The sequence below is a fragment of the Mobula birostris genome, chromosome 5, assembly GCF_030028105.1.
Source record: "Mobula birostris isolate sMobBir1 chromosome 5, sMobBir1.hap1, whole genome shotgun sequence".
Lineage (NCBI taxonomy): Eukaryota > Metazoa > Chordata > Chondrichthyes > Myliobatiformes > Myliobatidae > Mobula > Mobula birostris.
The window spans coordinates 120533711-120549899 of record NC_092374.1 but is presented as its reverse complement, the minus strand read 5'-3'; the positions used below and the strand labels follow the sequence as shown (position 1 = coordinate 120549899).

General features: G+C 41.8%; 1 protein-coding gene across 1 annotated transcript in view; it reads right to left on the bottom strand.

The window, feature by feature from the left end:
- Positions 1-703: 703 nt before the first annotated feature.
- kynu (kynureninase) overlaps positions 704-16189 on the bottom strand; it is a 278857-nt gene continuing 263371 nt past the window's right edge. The window contains exon 14 of the mRNA XM_072257274.1: positions 704-4336. Within this exon, the coding sequence (XP_072113375.1) occupies positions 4202-4336 (135 nt within the window). The 3' untranslated portion in view covers positions 704-4201. The remainder of the gene's footprint in view (positions 4337-16189) is intronic.

Genomic DNA, 16189 nt, shown 5'->3' with positions numbered 1-16189 from the left:
ACACTGGTAATGTTCTAAAGGTCCGAGCATCATCATTTATAGATGTAGCAACAGCAACAATTTGCTGTTTTCCCAATAGTTTCTGTATTAATGATCATAAGAACACAACATTAGAAGGGAAAAGTTCATTAAAAAGTCAAGCCTTTTGCAAGCAAATGTGACCCATTCATGATTGATACTCCTTTTATTAAAGTTTGTAAAAGTCTGTCTGCTTCTAGTTTAGAAAACTGACAGAAAATTCATCCAACACAGCCATTCATTAGAGGAGAAACTATGTTTTGGTAATTTTCTGGACAGACAGAAGATCAAAGTGAACCAATGTCAGGTGAATCATCCAATCTGCAAAGGGCCAAGTGATAATAAGGCATCTCTGAAAGCTATCTGAAGCTGGTGTTTATTCAATGAACCATTTCACAAATACACTAATAATATTTCAGACTTACATTTAGACAGCATCCAATTAAATATTTTAGCAGAGAGTAGAGCTGGCTGCAGACATCAGTTGGTTGTTTTGCTTGATGCTCAGATGGACACCGCAGCTACTTTTTTTAAAAAAAACCTGAGCCCCTGGATCCGCAGACGGTTCATAGAATGCCAAATAGAAGCTGTTACTTAAATGAAAATACCATATTCTTTTCTTTTTCTAATATTTTTATTAATTTAAATATAAGAATACAGAGTACAGGAAAAATATATATGTCAATACATTAAAATAAATCACATATAAAGACTCCTTACCCTATATTCGTACAAATCAATTAGTTCGTAACATTGAAAAATAATAATTATTTTATATTAAAAAAATCTAACCCACTACCAACACCGAAGCTGATTAATAGAAAAAAAAGATTGTTAGTCATCATCTGTGCTTTAACAGCAAATCAAAGGTTTTGAAAATTATTCAGAAAGGGTCCCCACAATGTTTGAAAGTCTTGATTAAATACCATATTCTTAAGCTTATATTACTATGTAATCAACAGAAGTCATCATTGTTGTTCCTCTCCAAGCCTTGTGCTGCATCGGGCGACAATCTTGGTGTTTCTTCAGCATTTGTCTGTTGTTTTTTAAATGGCTGAGTTGTTAGCTCAAAGCTAAACCCAGCAGGGGTGGAAAACATACGAGGAGCTGGCTGGATTCGAACCTGAGTCCACTTGTATCAAAGTCCGGTGCGGATGCCACTAAACCACTGGCGGGCACATTGGTAAAGGTACTCATTCTAAATCCACAGCTCCCCTATATTGCTGCCAACCTGCATTAATCTTTTCTAGCTCTTCTACTCTTCCAATGGTTACCGCCAGTAAAGTAAACTGCCCAAACTGTAAATGGAGAGTACTGGGCAGTCTTCTGCTGTTATGTAGTTGGGTGAAAACTAGCTTCTGCTCCACAGACTTCTGATATATGTAAAATAATCACATATTAAATTCAAATTCTATGATCCCAACTACACAGAAGTTATTAACTTGAATTTAATATGCGATTATTTTTCACTGAGCTATAAGTACAAAAAAGCAAATTTATTGAGGATTAACTGCAACTTACTTAACTCAAATTTATATGCTTATGGTTAACACTAAGTGTCATTAGTTAGGGAGGAAACTCCTGGAGAATCATCCAATGAGTTGGAATGCGTGGAACTGTGATGCATGAAGGGGGTGATCATGTTGATGGGGTTGTAACATAGACTCCTCAATAGTCAGCAGGAAGAAAGGAGCAAATAATGTAGGGATGTCACAGATAGCTGTAAGAATAATTGGTAAGATTGTTGATTATAAGAGTAAGAAAGTCATACTGAGGTTATATAAAACTTCAGTCAGATTACACTGCTCGCAATTTTGGTCACCCCACTCTTGGAAAAAAAGCAGAGACTGTGGAGAGGGTGCAGAATAGGTTTACCAGGATGCTGCCTGGATTAAGAGCTGTAAAGAAAGAGTGGGAAAACTTGGATTGTTCTTCCTAGAGTATTGGAAGCAGAGGTGAGGCTTGTCAGATACGCGAAGCACAGATAGTGCCGACAGTCAAAATCTTCTCACCAGGGTAGAAATGTCAAACACCAGAGGACATAATTTTAAGTTGATTGGGGGGGGGGAGTTTAAAAGTGATGTGAGGGGCAAGTTTTTTTTACACAGAAGCATGCAGTCTGGTAATCGTTTAAGAGGCTTTCAGATACACATGTATATGAAGGGAATGGAAGGAGATGAATGATACACAGGAGGAAGACATTCAGTGTAAATTAGCATCAAGACGGCCTGTCCAGTGCTGTTTTCTTTCATATTCTAATAATAGGTTTGTAATAGTAGGGGATTTAACTTTCTAAACATTGATGGGGAATGGCATAGCGTTAAGGGCTTGTATGGTGAGGGATTTGTTAAGTATGTTCTGGAAAATTATCACATCAACTTGTCGACGGCTCAATTTTTCTCTCTTTTGAAAATGCAGTGTTTCCTTTTCACACTTAGTTCGTTTAACCAAAAGAAATTCTCTTTTTGCTGAGTGGAATTATAGAAAATAGAACAGGTGAGTGTACAAATGATGACTTCCTTCATGTTTATTTTGCATTACATATGTATCGTTTTTATGAATCTCTGATTGTACTCAACACTTTGTGGTTAAAGATTTGATTTGAGTAATTTCTGTCTCACAATAGTTTTCAAGTTACCTTAGGAAATGAAGTGTTTATTGGGAACACTTCTGGAATATCAAGCTTCAAGCTAGTTATGAAAGGGCATAGGTTTGACACTCAATATCTTGAAATGAGACAAGGCTGATTTCAACAGTGTTTGTGAGGGCCATGCAAAAGTAGACTGGGAGCAGACACGCCAGGGTAAAATGACGTGTGGCAATTGTTTAAAGAGACTTAATGAGACCCAGCATGTTCTCATAAGGGTGAGCAGCCATATGTCCTTGGAGGTGGCAACACAGGTAGATGGGATGGTGAAGATCGCATATGACATGCCTGCATTCATTGTTTGGGGCATGAAATATAAATGCTGGGAAATTATGTAACGACTTTACAAAGCACTGGTTAGGTTGCCCTTGGGATATTGCCTGTATTTGTGGTCAAGTCATAAACTCCTCTGAATTCTGTCCAATGCAAAACATCCTTCCAGATAATAGAAAGTATGCTGCTGCACCGGAGAGAGTGCAGGAGTGTTTCATCACAGAATCTGTTGGACTGGAGAATTTCAGTGATGGGGAGAAACTGGATAAGCTGGGTTTTTTTTCTTTCAAGTGAAGAAGGCTGAGGGATGACATGATAAGAGAAGCATAGACAATGTTGAGAGAACCTTTTTCCCCAGATTAGGGACATCAAAAACTACAGGGGTAGGTGAGAGGCAAACACTTTAAAATGAAGTTATTTTACACACTCATAAAAGTTGCTGGTGAACGCAGCAGGCCAGGCAGCATCTCTAGGAAGAGGTGCAGTCGACGTTTCAGGCCGAGACCCTTCGTCAGGACTGCGTTCACCAGCAACTTTTATGTGTGTTGCTTGAATTTCCAGCATCTGCAGAATTCCTGTTGTTTTTATTTTACACACTGCTTGGTTGATCTCTGGAACTCACTACTACAGGAGGTGATGGAATCAGGAATAACCATTACGTTTTAGAGAAATTTAGACAGACATTTAATAGGGCAAGGCATAGACTTATACAGATTTAATATAGGGAAGTAGGATAAAGTGAAAATGGCAAAAAGGAAGGCATGGACGTGGGCTAATGGGCACATTTCTGTGCTGCACAACAATGAATACTGAATGTATTATGAAATTCATCAATGACAGACATCTTCCTTTAGTTTCTCTTCTGCCTAATGGATTGGTAAAGCAAATGTACAAATCAGTAATTTGCTACCGTTGCGGCCACCATTTCTTTCACAATATTTGATATTTCAGAAGTAGTGCAATTGACTAAATTGGAATGGTTTAGAATTAATGCTCTGAAATCACTTAACCAAAGCTCATAGGTCAATTGCACACTTGTTGTCTGCTTGGCTGTTAAACAATGATCTCTGTCATGAGACCATACCATGAAATTTCTAGTAGAGCTGAACTTATAAATTATTCATTTGAAACAAGCAGTTCTTAATTAAAAATAACCTGGTTTCTGACTTCTAGTTTATCAGTCCCGAAATCTGAACAAGCAGAAAGATCACTTTTCTGTCACGGGGGGTACTCCTTACACAATGAGACTTTGCACATCCCACACTACATTCCATCCTTGAGTTCACGTGATACGGAATTAAGTGATTCATTCAATTTGCTGACAAATCTGTACACATCATAAAATGAGTTGTAAAGAGGTACAGGGGCTATACGAAGAATTGGTTCCCGGATGTCAGCCTGAGGAAAGATATGAAAAACAATGTTAATATAATCCATACATAAAGCTAACTTTTAATGACTGCTTTGATCAATCACATCTTTCACTGTCATTTAACTTCTTTACAAAAATGCATGCTCGCTTGACAAGTGGATAACAGACTTAGGCCAAATGGGAGATTTTAGGTAAGATACTCTTCTGATTATGAAGACTATCTTTCTTTCTTGTGTATTGTATCCTGGCTAAGACCATTCAACCTTGCTGTGTGGAATGCAGAGAGCAGGAGAGAAAATATTAAATGCATTACAATGTTGTGATGGTGGAACCTGGGGGAAGCTGGAGTCAAAGATATTACAAGCTCGGCAAGAAGAGTCTGAGTAAGTGGACCAGGTGAGTGTGAAACTCAGAAGTTTCAGAGAAAAGGCACAGGCACAGGCACAGGCATGAACAGGAAAGCTTATTTTCATTGTCTGTAAATCCTTAGTCCTTAGCTCAGTGTGGGCTGGATGGTTAAGGCACTGGAACGCTCTTCCTGTGAGATGTGGGATTTCAGCATACCTAACAATCTTCCTGATGACTATATCTGCAGGAAGTGCACCCCCCACTTCAGCTGACAAGGTCAAGGTACTCAGAACCACCTGGGAGGCTGAAATCCTTATACAAATATGGTCACACCCCGAGTGCAGGCTTCAAAACATAGATGGGTGACCACCAGTCGAAGTAAGGGGAGTAAGCAGTCAATGCAGGTGTGTCAATTCCCCTCAGCAAAAAGTAAACCACTTTGGATACTGCTGGGAGGGATAACCTATCGGGACCCAGCAGCAGCGGCCAGGCCAGTGGCACTGTGGGTGGCTCTGAGGCTCAGCAGAGAAAGGTAAAGTCGGACAGAGCAATAGTGGAAGGAGACTCAATAGTTAGGGAACGGACAGGAGATTCTGTGGTCAAGAAAGAGACCCAGGATGGTGTGTGAGCAGCCACCAATGACATAGGTAGAAAGGGAGAAGAGGACCTGCACAGACAGTGTAGGGAGTTAGGAAAGAGGCTGCAGAACAGGACCTCCTAGGTGGTGATCACTGAGTTACTCCCACTGTCACGTGCTAGTTAGGGCAAGAATAGGATGACAGTACAGATGCATGAGTGGCTGAGGAACTTAAGCAAGGGACAGGGTTTCATGTTCTTGGATCATTGGAACCTCTCCTGGGGTAGGGGAGATTTGATCAAGAGGGATGGATTGCACCTAAACTGGAGGGAAACCAGTATTCTGGAGGTTCACTGGTGCTACTTGGGAGGAATTAAAATGGTTTGGTAGGGAGATGGGAAACAGAGCACTAAGTCAGAAGTGAAAGGAAGCAGAGGAAGGTAGCTGTCAGAGCCAGTAAAATTAGGAAGGAGCAAAGCAATAGATATGATAGGAGATATAGTTTGAAGTACATGTATTTTAGAGCTAGGAATATTGTGGATAAAGTCGATGAACTTAGAGCAGATCAGTGCATGGAAAGGTGATACTGTGGCCATTACATTGACTTGGTTGAGACAGGGACAGGAATGTGTAATTAATGTTTCCAGGTTTTGATGTTCTTGAAAAGGCAGAGAGGGAGATAAGAGGGGTCTGTGTGTGCGAGCCATGGGTGAGATCCCGGAGAAATGACGAGTAGGTAATGTCATTCTATTGTTCAATAAGAGAACCAGGGATAATCCTGGAAACTATAGGCCATTGAGACTTACGTCAGTGATAGGGAAGTTACTGGAGAAAATTCTTAGGGATAAAATTGAGGAGCATTTAGAAAGCCATGGTCTAATTAGGGAAATCCAGCATGGATTTGTACAGGGCAAGTTGTGTCTGTCATGGTCCGGTCCGTGAAGTCTGCATTCTGGTTCACGGTCCAGTTTGTCAATCCGTATTCCGGGTTTTCCTGTTTTCCCCAGTTCTGTTGGGCTTCGTAATTGAGGCACCTGATTCTTGTTTCGGGCTGGCACATGAATAGCTCGGCAAACCAGGGATTGGCTGCCGGACTGTTCTCTCTCGCTTGCCCCCTCACTCCTCCCTTCTGAATCCCTGGCAGTTACTTCGGCAGTTTATCTCAACAGTTACTTTGACACTAATCTTCGTCTGTAACCTTTGTCTGTTACTTTCGCCTGCTACCTTGCCTGCAACCTCGCCTGCGTCCTCACCTGTATCACCGTCAAGTTCTACCGCCGGAGTAAGACCGGAGCCTTGCCACGCCAAGATAAGGAACTATCTGTCGTTGAGTTTGGAACTGTCTCTTTGTGTCCCTGTGTTTTTTGTGTCCATGTCAAAGAAGAGTCCTGGCTCTAGGTCCTGTTCTCAAGGAGGGGTCCTGACTCTGTGTAGAGCCCCGGCCCTAAGTCCTGATCCCAAGGAGGGGTCCTGGCTCTGTGTTCCTGTGCTCAAGTCCAAGGCTCTGTGTTCCTGTGTTCCAAGACCTGGTCCAGGTGCCATGTTCCAGATCTGTCTAAGTCTGAACTTCGTGTCCTCATCCAGTTCTGGTGCCTCTTCCAGCCCAGGAGCTCGTCGCCCAGCCCAGTGCTGGAGATTCCTCGTCCTTTGCTGGAGATTCTTCGTCCCGTCCTGTAGCCACATCCTGTCCCTGCCAAGATCCTTGTCCCGAGTCCTAGCCTAGACCGGGGTTCCGGTGTTAAGACTCAGGTTCCAAGTCCTTGTCCAGACTCTGGTTCTGGAGTTCCCAGTTCCTAGTCCAGGCTCCTAGTTCCAAGTTCCTTATCCAGGTCCCGTGTTCCTAGTCCAAGTCCTAGCCCAGGCCCTGAGTACTAGTCCTGTCCAGGACATATGTCCGTGTCCAGATGTGCTTCTTTCCACTATGCTTTGCTCTCTTCCAGATTTCCCTCTGATCAATCCTTGTTTCCCGACTTTCCCGGCACTCTTACTGTCACAGTCCGGTTCCTAGTACTTCAGTGTTTGTGTCTTGCATTTGTGACCGCCATCAACGCCCACCTTGTGACAGTGTCTCACTAAGCTGATCGAGCTTTGTGATGAAGTGGAACTGTGAATGTTTTCTACATGGATTTTAGTAAAGCATTTGACTAGGCCCCTCATGGGGGGCTCATCCACAAGACTAGGGATGCAAGGGGTCAATGCTGAATTGGTCATTTGCATTCTGAATTGGCTTACCCATAGAAGACAGAGGGAAGACAGAGAAGACAGAAGACAAAGGGATTTATTCTAGCTGGAGGTCTGTAATTAGTGGTGTTCCACGCAGATCTGTACTGGGACATCTGCTGTTTGTGATGTATGTTGTTGTAGATGAAAATGTAGATGGGTCGGTTAGTAAGTATGTGGATGGTATGGAGATTGGTGGTGTTGTGGGGGGTCTGCCAAAGAACATAGTGGGATATAGATGAGTTGCAGATGTGGGTGGAGAAATGATAAATGTTAAGGGCAAGACTGTTAGCAGTGTTGAAGGGCACAGGAATCTTGGAATCCAAGATTATAGCTTCCTGAAAGTAGCTACACAGGTTGATAGGGTGGTTGCAACACTCACAACACGCTGGAGGAACTCAGCATGTCAGGCAGCATCCGTGGAAATGATCAATCAACATTTCGGGCCAGAACCCTTCGTCAGAACTCACAAAGGGTTCCAGCCTGAAATGTTGATTGATCATTTCCACGGATGCTGCCCGACTTGCTGAGTTCCTCCAGCGTGTTGTGAGTGTTGCTTTGACCCCAGCATCTGCAGAATATTTTGTGTTTATGATAGGGTGGTTAAGAAGGAATATTGCATGATTACATTTATTAGTTGAGGCACTAAGTTCAAAAGTCAGGAAGTTATGTTGCAGCTTTATAAAAGTCCAATTAGGCTACATCTGGAGCTTGGGGAGGGTGCAGATGAGGTTTACCAGGATGCTGCATGGATTAGAGGGCATGTGCTATAACGAGAGGTTGGACAAGCTTGGGTTGTTTTCTCTGGAGTGCCAGAGGCCGAGGGGAGATCTGATCGAGGTTAATAAGATTATGAGAGGCATAGATAGAGTAAAAAGACAATATTCTTTTTCCCAAATATTGAAATGTCTAATACCAGTGGGCATGCATTTAAAATGAGAGGGGGTAATCTTAAGGGCCTTTTTTTTTCCCAGAGAGTGGTGGATGCCTGGAATGTACTACCTGGGTTGGTTGTAGAGGCAGATATATTAGGAACTTCTAAGAGACATTTAGATAGGCACATGGATGTGAGGAAACTGGAGGGATATGGACATTGTGTAGGCAGAAGAGATCAGTTTAGTGGGCCATTTGATTACTAATTTAATTGGTTCCGCACAACATTGGGGACCAAGGGGCCTGTTCCTGTGTTGTACTGTTCTATGCTGTAATGTGTTACTCTGAAGACTTCCCAGGTCACTTCTTTGGCCCAGTGTGGTACTGTTCTCAAGATTCCCAGATCACTTCTTTGGCATGCTGTATGTTGCACAAGTCAGAAAGAAAATGAAAATTAAAACAGTACTATTTCTAGCATGGATGCTAAGGTGTGGAACATACCAAAAAGACAATCAAATATTTTCCTTACTTGGTAAGCAGGTGAATTACACCAAACCGTGAAGAAAATAAAGCCAATCTTCAAAGGTTACATCGCAGTTTTTTAATGCAAACTTTTTTGTGGACCATTAATCACGACAGTGTGCTTGGGTGATTGCAACTGGCAAGCTTCAATTAAATGCAGCCAGTTTAATATACATCTGAAACGACTGCTGGAAGGCAAATATTAGGTGCTTCTTAGATGCCTGCCAGGTTCCAATGGAGGGTGTTAGGAGCTTCTCTTCAGAGGGTAGTGGGGCTTGTGCTGATGAATGTTGGGGTAAATATTGATGGGGGCATATATTTCTCATACAGCTCATGAAGGACACTCCAAAGCATCTTTTATTTGTATTCAGACCAGTTGAAAACCCACTGCAGTCAAACCTGAAAGGTGCAGTGGCTTCTCTGCTCAGGTTTCCATTCAAATAACATTGTAACTTTTATTTTTGCAGGTAAGAACCTAATTTCAATAAATTTTACAAGGTTTCCACCTGTAGCCATCTCCTTACTGACAATTCTCTGTAAATTAATACTGGTGGTAACATCATGACTTGCTGCAGCTTGTATAATTTTAACCAAAGGACAGGTGAACACACCATACTAACTCACCGCACAACTAAGAATATTGATTAAAGGCCTTAGAGTTGAGTAGATTAGTAATTGAAGAACAGATTTAAAGGAAGAAATTTAAAATCATATAACTGCCCACATTATGAACTAATAAAGAATATTTTTTCCCAGGATACAATGTTCCAATTCCTGGAAGCAAGCAGCTGCCTAATAATCTTTCAATGAATCAGAAGACACGGTGAATTTTCTGACAACTACATTGGTGATTTCAATAAGTTAGAGGCAGAACCAAAATAAAATTCACCATCGTGAAAGCATAACCAAACACCACATTTTTAGAAAGTTATAATCAGGGATAGAGTACTGTGTCACATTTCAAGGTGAAATATATCAAGATGTTAAAGTGGCTCTTTGTCAGAAGTTTGAAAATTGAATTTAGTCAGCAGAGATTCTCAAGAATCAAAGTTCTATAGGTATGAGTTAAGTTGTTTTCTATTTGCAATATGCTAGTCTATGGGACCTGAAAGCTACGACACTCGAGATTCCTCACAAAAAAATAAAATCATTAGAGAGGATGCTTATAGTGGAAGGTATTGTTGACAAGGTCACTTATGTATTTCTTTAGCACAGGTGTGCCCCGCTTTTCGAACGTTCGCTTTACGAAACCTCACTGTTACGAAAGACCTACATTAGTACCGTTTTCGCTTTCAGAAGGTGTTTTTACTGTTATGAAAAAAAAGCAGCGTACGATAAAAAAATCAGTGCGCGATAAAAGGAAACACATGCCCCAAGCAGCCGCTCTGCCCCGGATTCTCGCAGGCATTGCTTAAGCACGTGCCTGTGAGCAGCCGTTTGCAAGATGAGTTCTAAGGTATCGGAAAAGCCTAAAAGAGCTCGTAAGGGTGTTACACTTAGCGCAAAACTAGACATAATTAAGCATTTTGATCGTGGTGAATGAAATAAGAACAATGTGAGTTTGGCTTGTGGAAGCTGACGAACATAATATTGAAGAGGTTTTGGCATCCCATGACCAAGAACTGACAGATGAAGAACTGATGCAATTGGAAGAAAAAAGGATAACAATCGAAACCGAATGAGTAATGATAAAGTACGACTTTAATTTTGAAAGGGTACGTTGGTTTAGGGGATATTTGCAGGATGGCTTGAGTCCTTACAAACAAATGTGTGATAGAAAAATGTGCGAGGCTCAGCAGTCAAGCAAGCCTTCCACATCAGCCACAGCAGACGACGAACCTCGACCTTCGACATCGAGGCGGGGCAGTCATAGGAGAAGATGACCTGCCTGCTCTATTGGAAACAGATGATGATGAGATGACATCCCAGTGTCCCACCACCCCAAACTCCAGGCCACGGACCTACACCGATTCACGGAGAATGCAACGGTAGCCGGGAGGCACACAGCACATATTTAAGAAAAAAGCCAAAATAAACATGCTAATTAATTAGGTGCCACTGACACGTAATTGTTGCCCCAGATCAGAGACGATGCAATCAGAAATCGGCACTGATCTGGGCCAACAATTACGTGCCGGGCGGCACCTAATTAATTAACATGTTTATTTTGGCTTTTTTCTTAAAGATGTGCTGTGTACCTCCCGGCTACTGCTGCACCCCTGCATGCTTCGCGGCAATGTATCACTCAGCGGCCTGGAGGGTGGGGGCCACTGCACCACCCAAACTCCGACTCAGCCTAACACACCATCATCAGTGTGCTCGGCGCTGTCTTCCCGATTCCCATAAGTGATATCACACTGTACATACATTATTTCTACATTATATAGGCTGTGTATTTTTACGTGTTATTTGGTAGATTTGGCAGTTTCATAGTTTAAAGGTTACTGGAGAGCGCTTGTGCCGTGTTTTTGCCAACAGCACTTGCGTGAGATTTTCGCCACGGAGAACAGTTCAGTAATGATTGTGGAAAAGTATTTCTACTTTATATAGGCTGTGTATTTAGCATATTGTTCCTGCTTTTACTATATGTTATTGTTATTGTAGGTTTTATGTGTTATTTGGCATGATTTGGTAGGTTATTTTTGGGTCTGCGAACACTCACAAAATTTTCCCATATAAATAAATGGTAATTGCTTCTTCGCTTTACATTTTGGCTTACAAACCATTTCATAGGAACACTCTACCTTCGGATGGCGGGGGAAACCTGTAGTACAGAAAAGTAGGCCCTTTGAGCCATGTTGTCCCAGCAACCCCACAACCCCACCTAATCACAGGGCAATTTACAATGACCAATTAACCTACCTGGTATGTCTTTGGACTGTGGGAGGAAACCAGAGCACCCAGAGAAACCCACGCATTCCATGGGGAGGACGTACAGAGACTCTTTACAGAAAGGCGCTGGAATTGAACTCCAAACTCTGGAACACCCCAAACTGTTACAACTTCATGCTAACTGCTACGCTACTGTGGCGCCCAGGGGTTTAGTGGTTTAGCTCCATTAAAAGGAGGGGTTAGGTAGAATGGGTCATTTTCTCCAGAGTTTAGAAGAATGCGAGGAAAACCTATTGAAATTCACAAAATTAGCAAATGGGATGCAGGGAAGATACTTACTCTGAAGGATGGGTCTGGGAGCAGGACAAGAGTAGACTTTTTCACACAGTGTAGTGAATATTTGGAATACTCTCCTCCTAGAGTCTGTAGAGGATCAGCCATTGTGTTTAATCAAAATAGTGGAAAATATTTCCAGAAAGTAAGGGAATGAAAGGATCTAGAAACAGTGCTAGAAAATTATGTTGAGGGAGAAGCTCAAGTATGATGAATGGTGGAGCAGGCTTGGAAGCCCGAATGAATGAATTAAGCTACAAGTTCTTGCTGTTCTTCATCTAATACTTCAGCTGAAACTTAGTTCATAGTCTTGGAGATCAGTTATACAGTATATATTTTCAATGTAATCAGATTCTTATCTCTGCTCAACCTACACCCTCTGAGTGAAATAACTTTTCTTCATCTCTCTCCTTATCCTTCTGCCAATTACTCTAAATCTATTTCCTATTTAATTCATCAAGGATCCTCACGATTTTATACACATCAGTTTAGTCTCTCCTCAGTTTCTTCTGTTCAAAGGAAACCTGTATTAGCTTACCCAATCTTTCCTCAGAGTGACAATTTTCCAGTCATGACAAAATGCTTATAAATCTCCACTCTATAGTGTAATTGAGTATTTCCTCCAATGTTGTGACCAGAACACTAAACAGCATCAAACTATGGTCAAACTGCAATGTGCAGAGTGGGGACACAGACTCTCTCACCCATCTCAAGCACTCCTTATTTGCTTGGGTGAGGGCATTGACAAAAACATTTCAGAAGTGTGAGATCATTCAGTGTAATTCCGCTACCTTTAGTGCCCTCTCATCAACAACCTACACATTCACCACTGGGAAACCACAGGCGCAGTGTGTACCATCCTCAAGATGCACTGTGACAACTCACTACGAATTTTTAATGAATCTTCACAAACATAATGTTTACCAAGTGAGTAAACAAACACAAACTAGCCCCCAGGTCCCACAGCACCCTGTCTTGCAAATATATCACTGATTGCTCTATGCTACCACATTACAATCCTGGGACTTTCTACTGAAAAGCACAGAGCTATAACAGTAACACACAAAAAACACTGGAGGAACTCAGCAGGCCAGGCAGCATCTATGAACAAAAGTACAGTCAAAGATTCAGGCCGTCCCTTCATATCCGGGAATGCTGTGGTGCAGTAAAACCCTATCACCTGCTTCTCATGGGCAATAAATACTGGTCTTCCCACTGATGCTCGCATTTAGTGTGCGAACAGTTGTGAATACAATCAATAGGAAAGAAAGCTGCAAAGTGATTTATATTATGTCTGATTTGAATAATTGTTTCATTTGTGGAGAATGAAAAATTGCGCATTTAATGGACACATCTGTTCAAGGTCGCACAAAAAGCGGTGGTTACTCCATTCATAAATTCAAGTGTTAAGCAGGTATACACCATCAATATGTAACCACAACAAGTTGTACCGCTGTGGTACTACTGATGAAGAAAATCACTGAAAGGGGACTTGTAGGGAATACAATTAAATTTAATTTTAACTCAAAACCAAACAATAAAACATTAGGGTAAATAACCAAGACTTTGGCCAAATGTCAAAAGAAGGTCAGGGGGCAAAGAGAATTTGGGAGGATATATCTGCAACGAGGGCCCTTAAACATGATATGTTAAACCACCAATCAGAGTGAACTAAGATCAAGAATGATCAAGAGGATAAAAATGGTGAAAATAACTCCAAATCAGATCTTCCCATCCTGCAGTCCACATGACTGTTCAGTACATGGCAGTGGTGCACGGAATAAAAACGGTTGGGAACCCTTCTTCTAAACCCTGACAGTACAATTGGTAATAAGCTGTGACTAATTGATTCTGATTTCTTGTGCAAATTCCAAGCTAATGTTTTCAGCTTGCTTTATACTAGTAGATAAATAATAGTGCATATGTCTCTCTTGCAGTGTGGAAAAATGCAGAGTTGGCTGATCCGGTATCATTCCTCATGCAATGTTGATATGGTCCTGGCACTGACAAATTATATTGTGTTGAGGCAATTAATATAATGTCATATCCATTCACATAGACTAGCCTTTCAATAACAGGTAAGACGTTATTCCAATGCCACCTGCTCTACATGCAGCCACTCTTCGAGAATTTCAGCTTTGTTGGTGATTGATTGGGAATAAGAATTATTCGTGGAGGACTTTATTGTTGAACTCCATGGTGTTTCAGAAATCTTGAGAGAGTGCAGAGGCTTAACCTGGATATTTGCATAAATCTATTTAATCCAAATATTCATCGCTCTTTCAACATGAAAGGGAGGATGAAGGAAAAGTTCGGATGCAGGGTGATAAGTGAGGAGAGGCCATACATGGAGAAAGGAGTATGTGAACTGTTGTGGAAGTACTCTTCTTGCATTGGGGTTTCAGAATTGCAGGAAATGCTTCTATTTCTGCAGAAGGCCATGACGTAAAATTACCACAAATTGCTCCTATATTACAGCCACAGTTACTGCTATATTTCGGCAAAGGCAGAAATGCCTTATCAATAGCAGTCAAGATAACTGATGAATGACTCTACTTACAACTCATTCCAGGCTGTATTGAAGATACCAATGGAACCGAGGAGATTATAAAGTCCTGCCACTCAAAGAGAAGAATGTTCCTCTTCTCCCCCATGGAGATAGGGTAAAGGGCAGATAGGGAAAAGGGGTGTATAGATTAAGAGTTATTGGGAGCCCCTTTACATTGTTAGAACCAGACTGATAGCATTATGCCCGCAGTAAGGAATGTCCAGAATGGGCTGTTATCATGCCAAGAATGATGCAGTCGATGATCTAATGCAGTATGACTTAGTGCCTTTTCATAAGCAGAGAGGGTGCCACAGTAGTATAGTATTATGCTATCCGCTATTACAGCTCGGGGGCATTGGAGTACAGAGTTCAATTCTGGCACTATCTGTAAGGAGTTTGTGACCACGTGGGTTCCTCTGGGTGCTCTGCTTTCCTCCCACAGTCCAAAGACCTACTGGTCAGTAGGATTGGTCATTGTGAATAGTTCTGTGATTGGCCTAGGGTTAAAAATAGGTGGGATGCTGGGTGGTGTGGCTTGTTGGGACGGAAAGGGCTGTTCCATGCTATATATCTTAAATAAATTCCTTCCCCCACCATTATACCAGCACCCTCCCTCCACCAAGCCACAATATGCTGCCCGACCCGCTGAATTCTTTTAGCAGTTTGCTTTTTGTTCCAGATTCCAGGCCAGAAGTGCCTGTTCCAACGCTGTCTCTCTAAACAAAATAATTGGGCTGATAAGGGCTATAGCCATTCTTCACGCTAGACGTTCATAATGATGACGCATTATTTGTAACTTATTCAAAGTTTTGGATGTGTGCATTGCTGGAAGACCAGCATTCATTACTCATCCCCTTAGTTTTCATTGGCACTAGCTGCTCCTGTAATGGCATCCTGTAAAGAAGACAATGTAATATGAAATGTGTAAGCTACTGGCTCGATGTTAACCATTATGATGCTGAGGCTGGGTCCCAAATTCTGTCTTAAAACAAACAAGTATACAAAATGATGCCAATGCACCTTCTCCAGTGTTCTGATTTTGTTTCTAGGGATTCTGGTCTTTGTAATACTTAGATGAATCCCAGTAAAACGGAAGAATAAAGTCACAAAGCACTACTGCACAATAACAGGCCCTTTGGCCATCTAGTTCATGTTGACCTGCTTTTCTGCCTTGTACCATCTATCAGCTTATGGACCATGGCCCTCCATACCCTTCTCATACACGTACATATAATGACATATCTTAAAGTTTACAGTTGAACCTGCATCTACTTCTACTGCTGCTTGTTCCACACTCACATCACCTTCTGAGTGAATTATATACCCCTCAGATTCTCCTTAAGTATTTCACCTTTCACCCTAAACCTATGACCTCTATTTTCAGGCTTACCCAACCTGAGAGGAAAAAGCCGTCAAGTACATTCCCAATCCATACTCCTCATAAGGTTGTACTTCTCTATAAGATCTCCCCTCATTCTCTGGAACTCTGATTAAACCATGCATTCTCCAGGTTTAACCCTGTATTCCTGGGTTTTATCCCCTCTCCCGAGCAGTACTGGGCTTGCCCTCCTCCTAGCCCCAGTTCCCTCCCTAGATTTCAACAACTGCCCACCCTTGTCCCTCCCC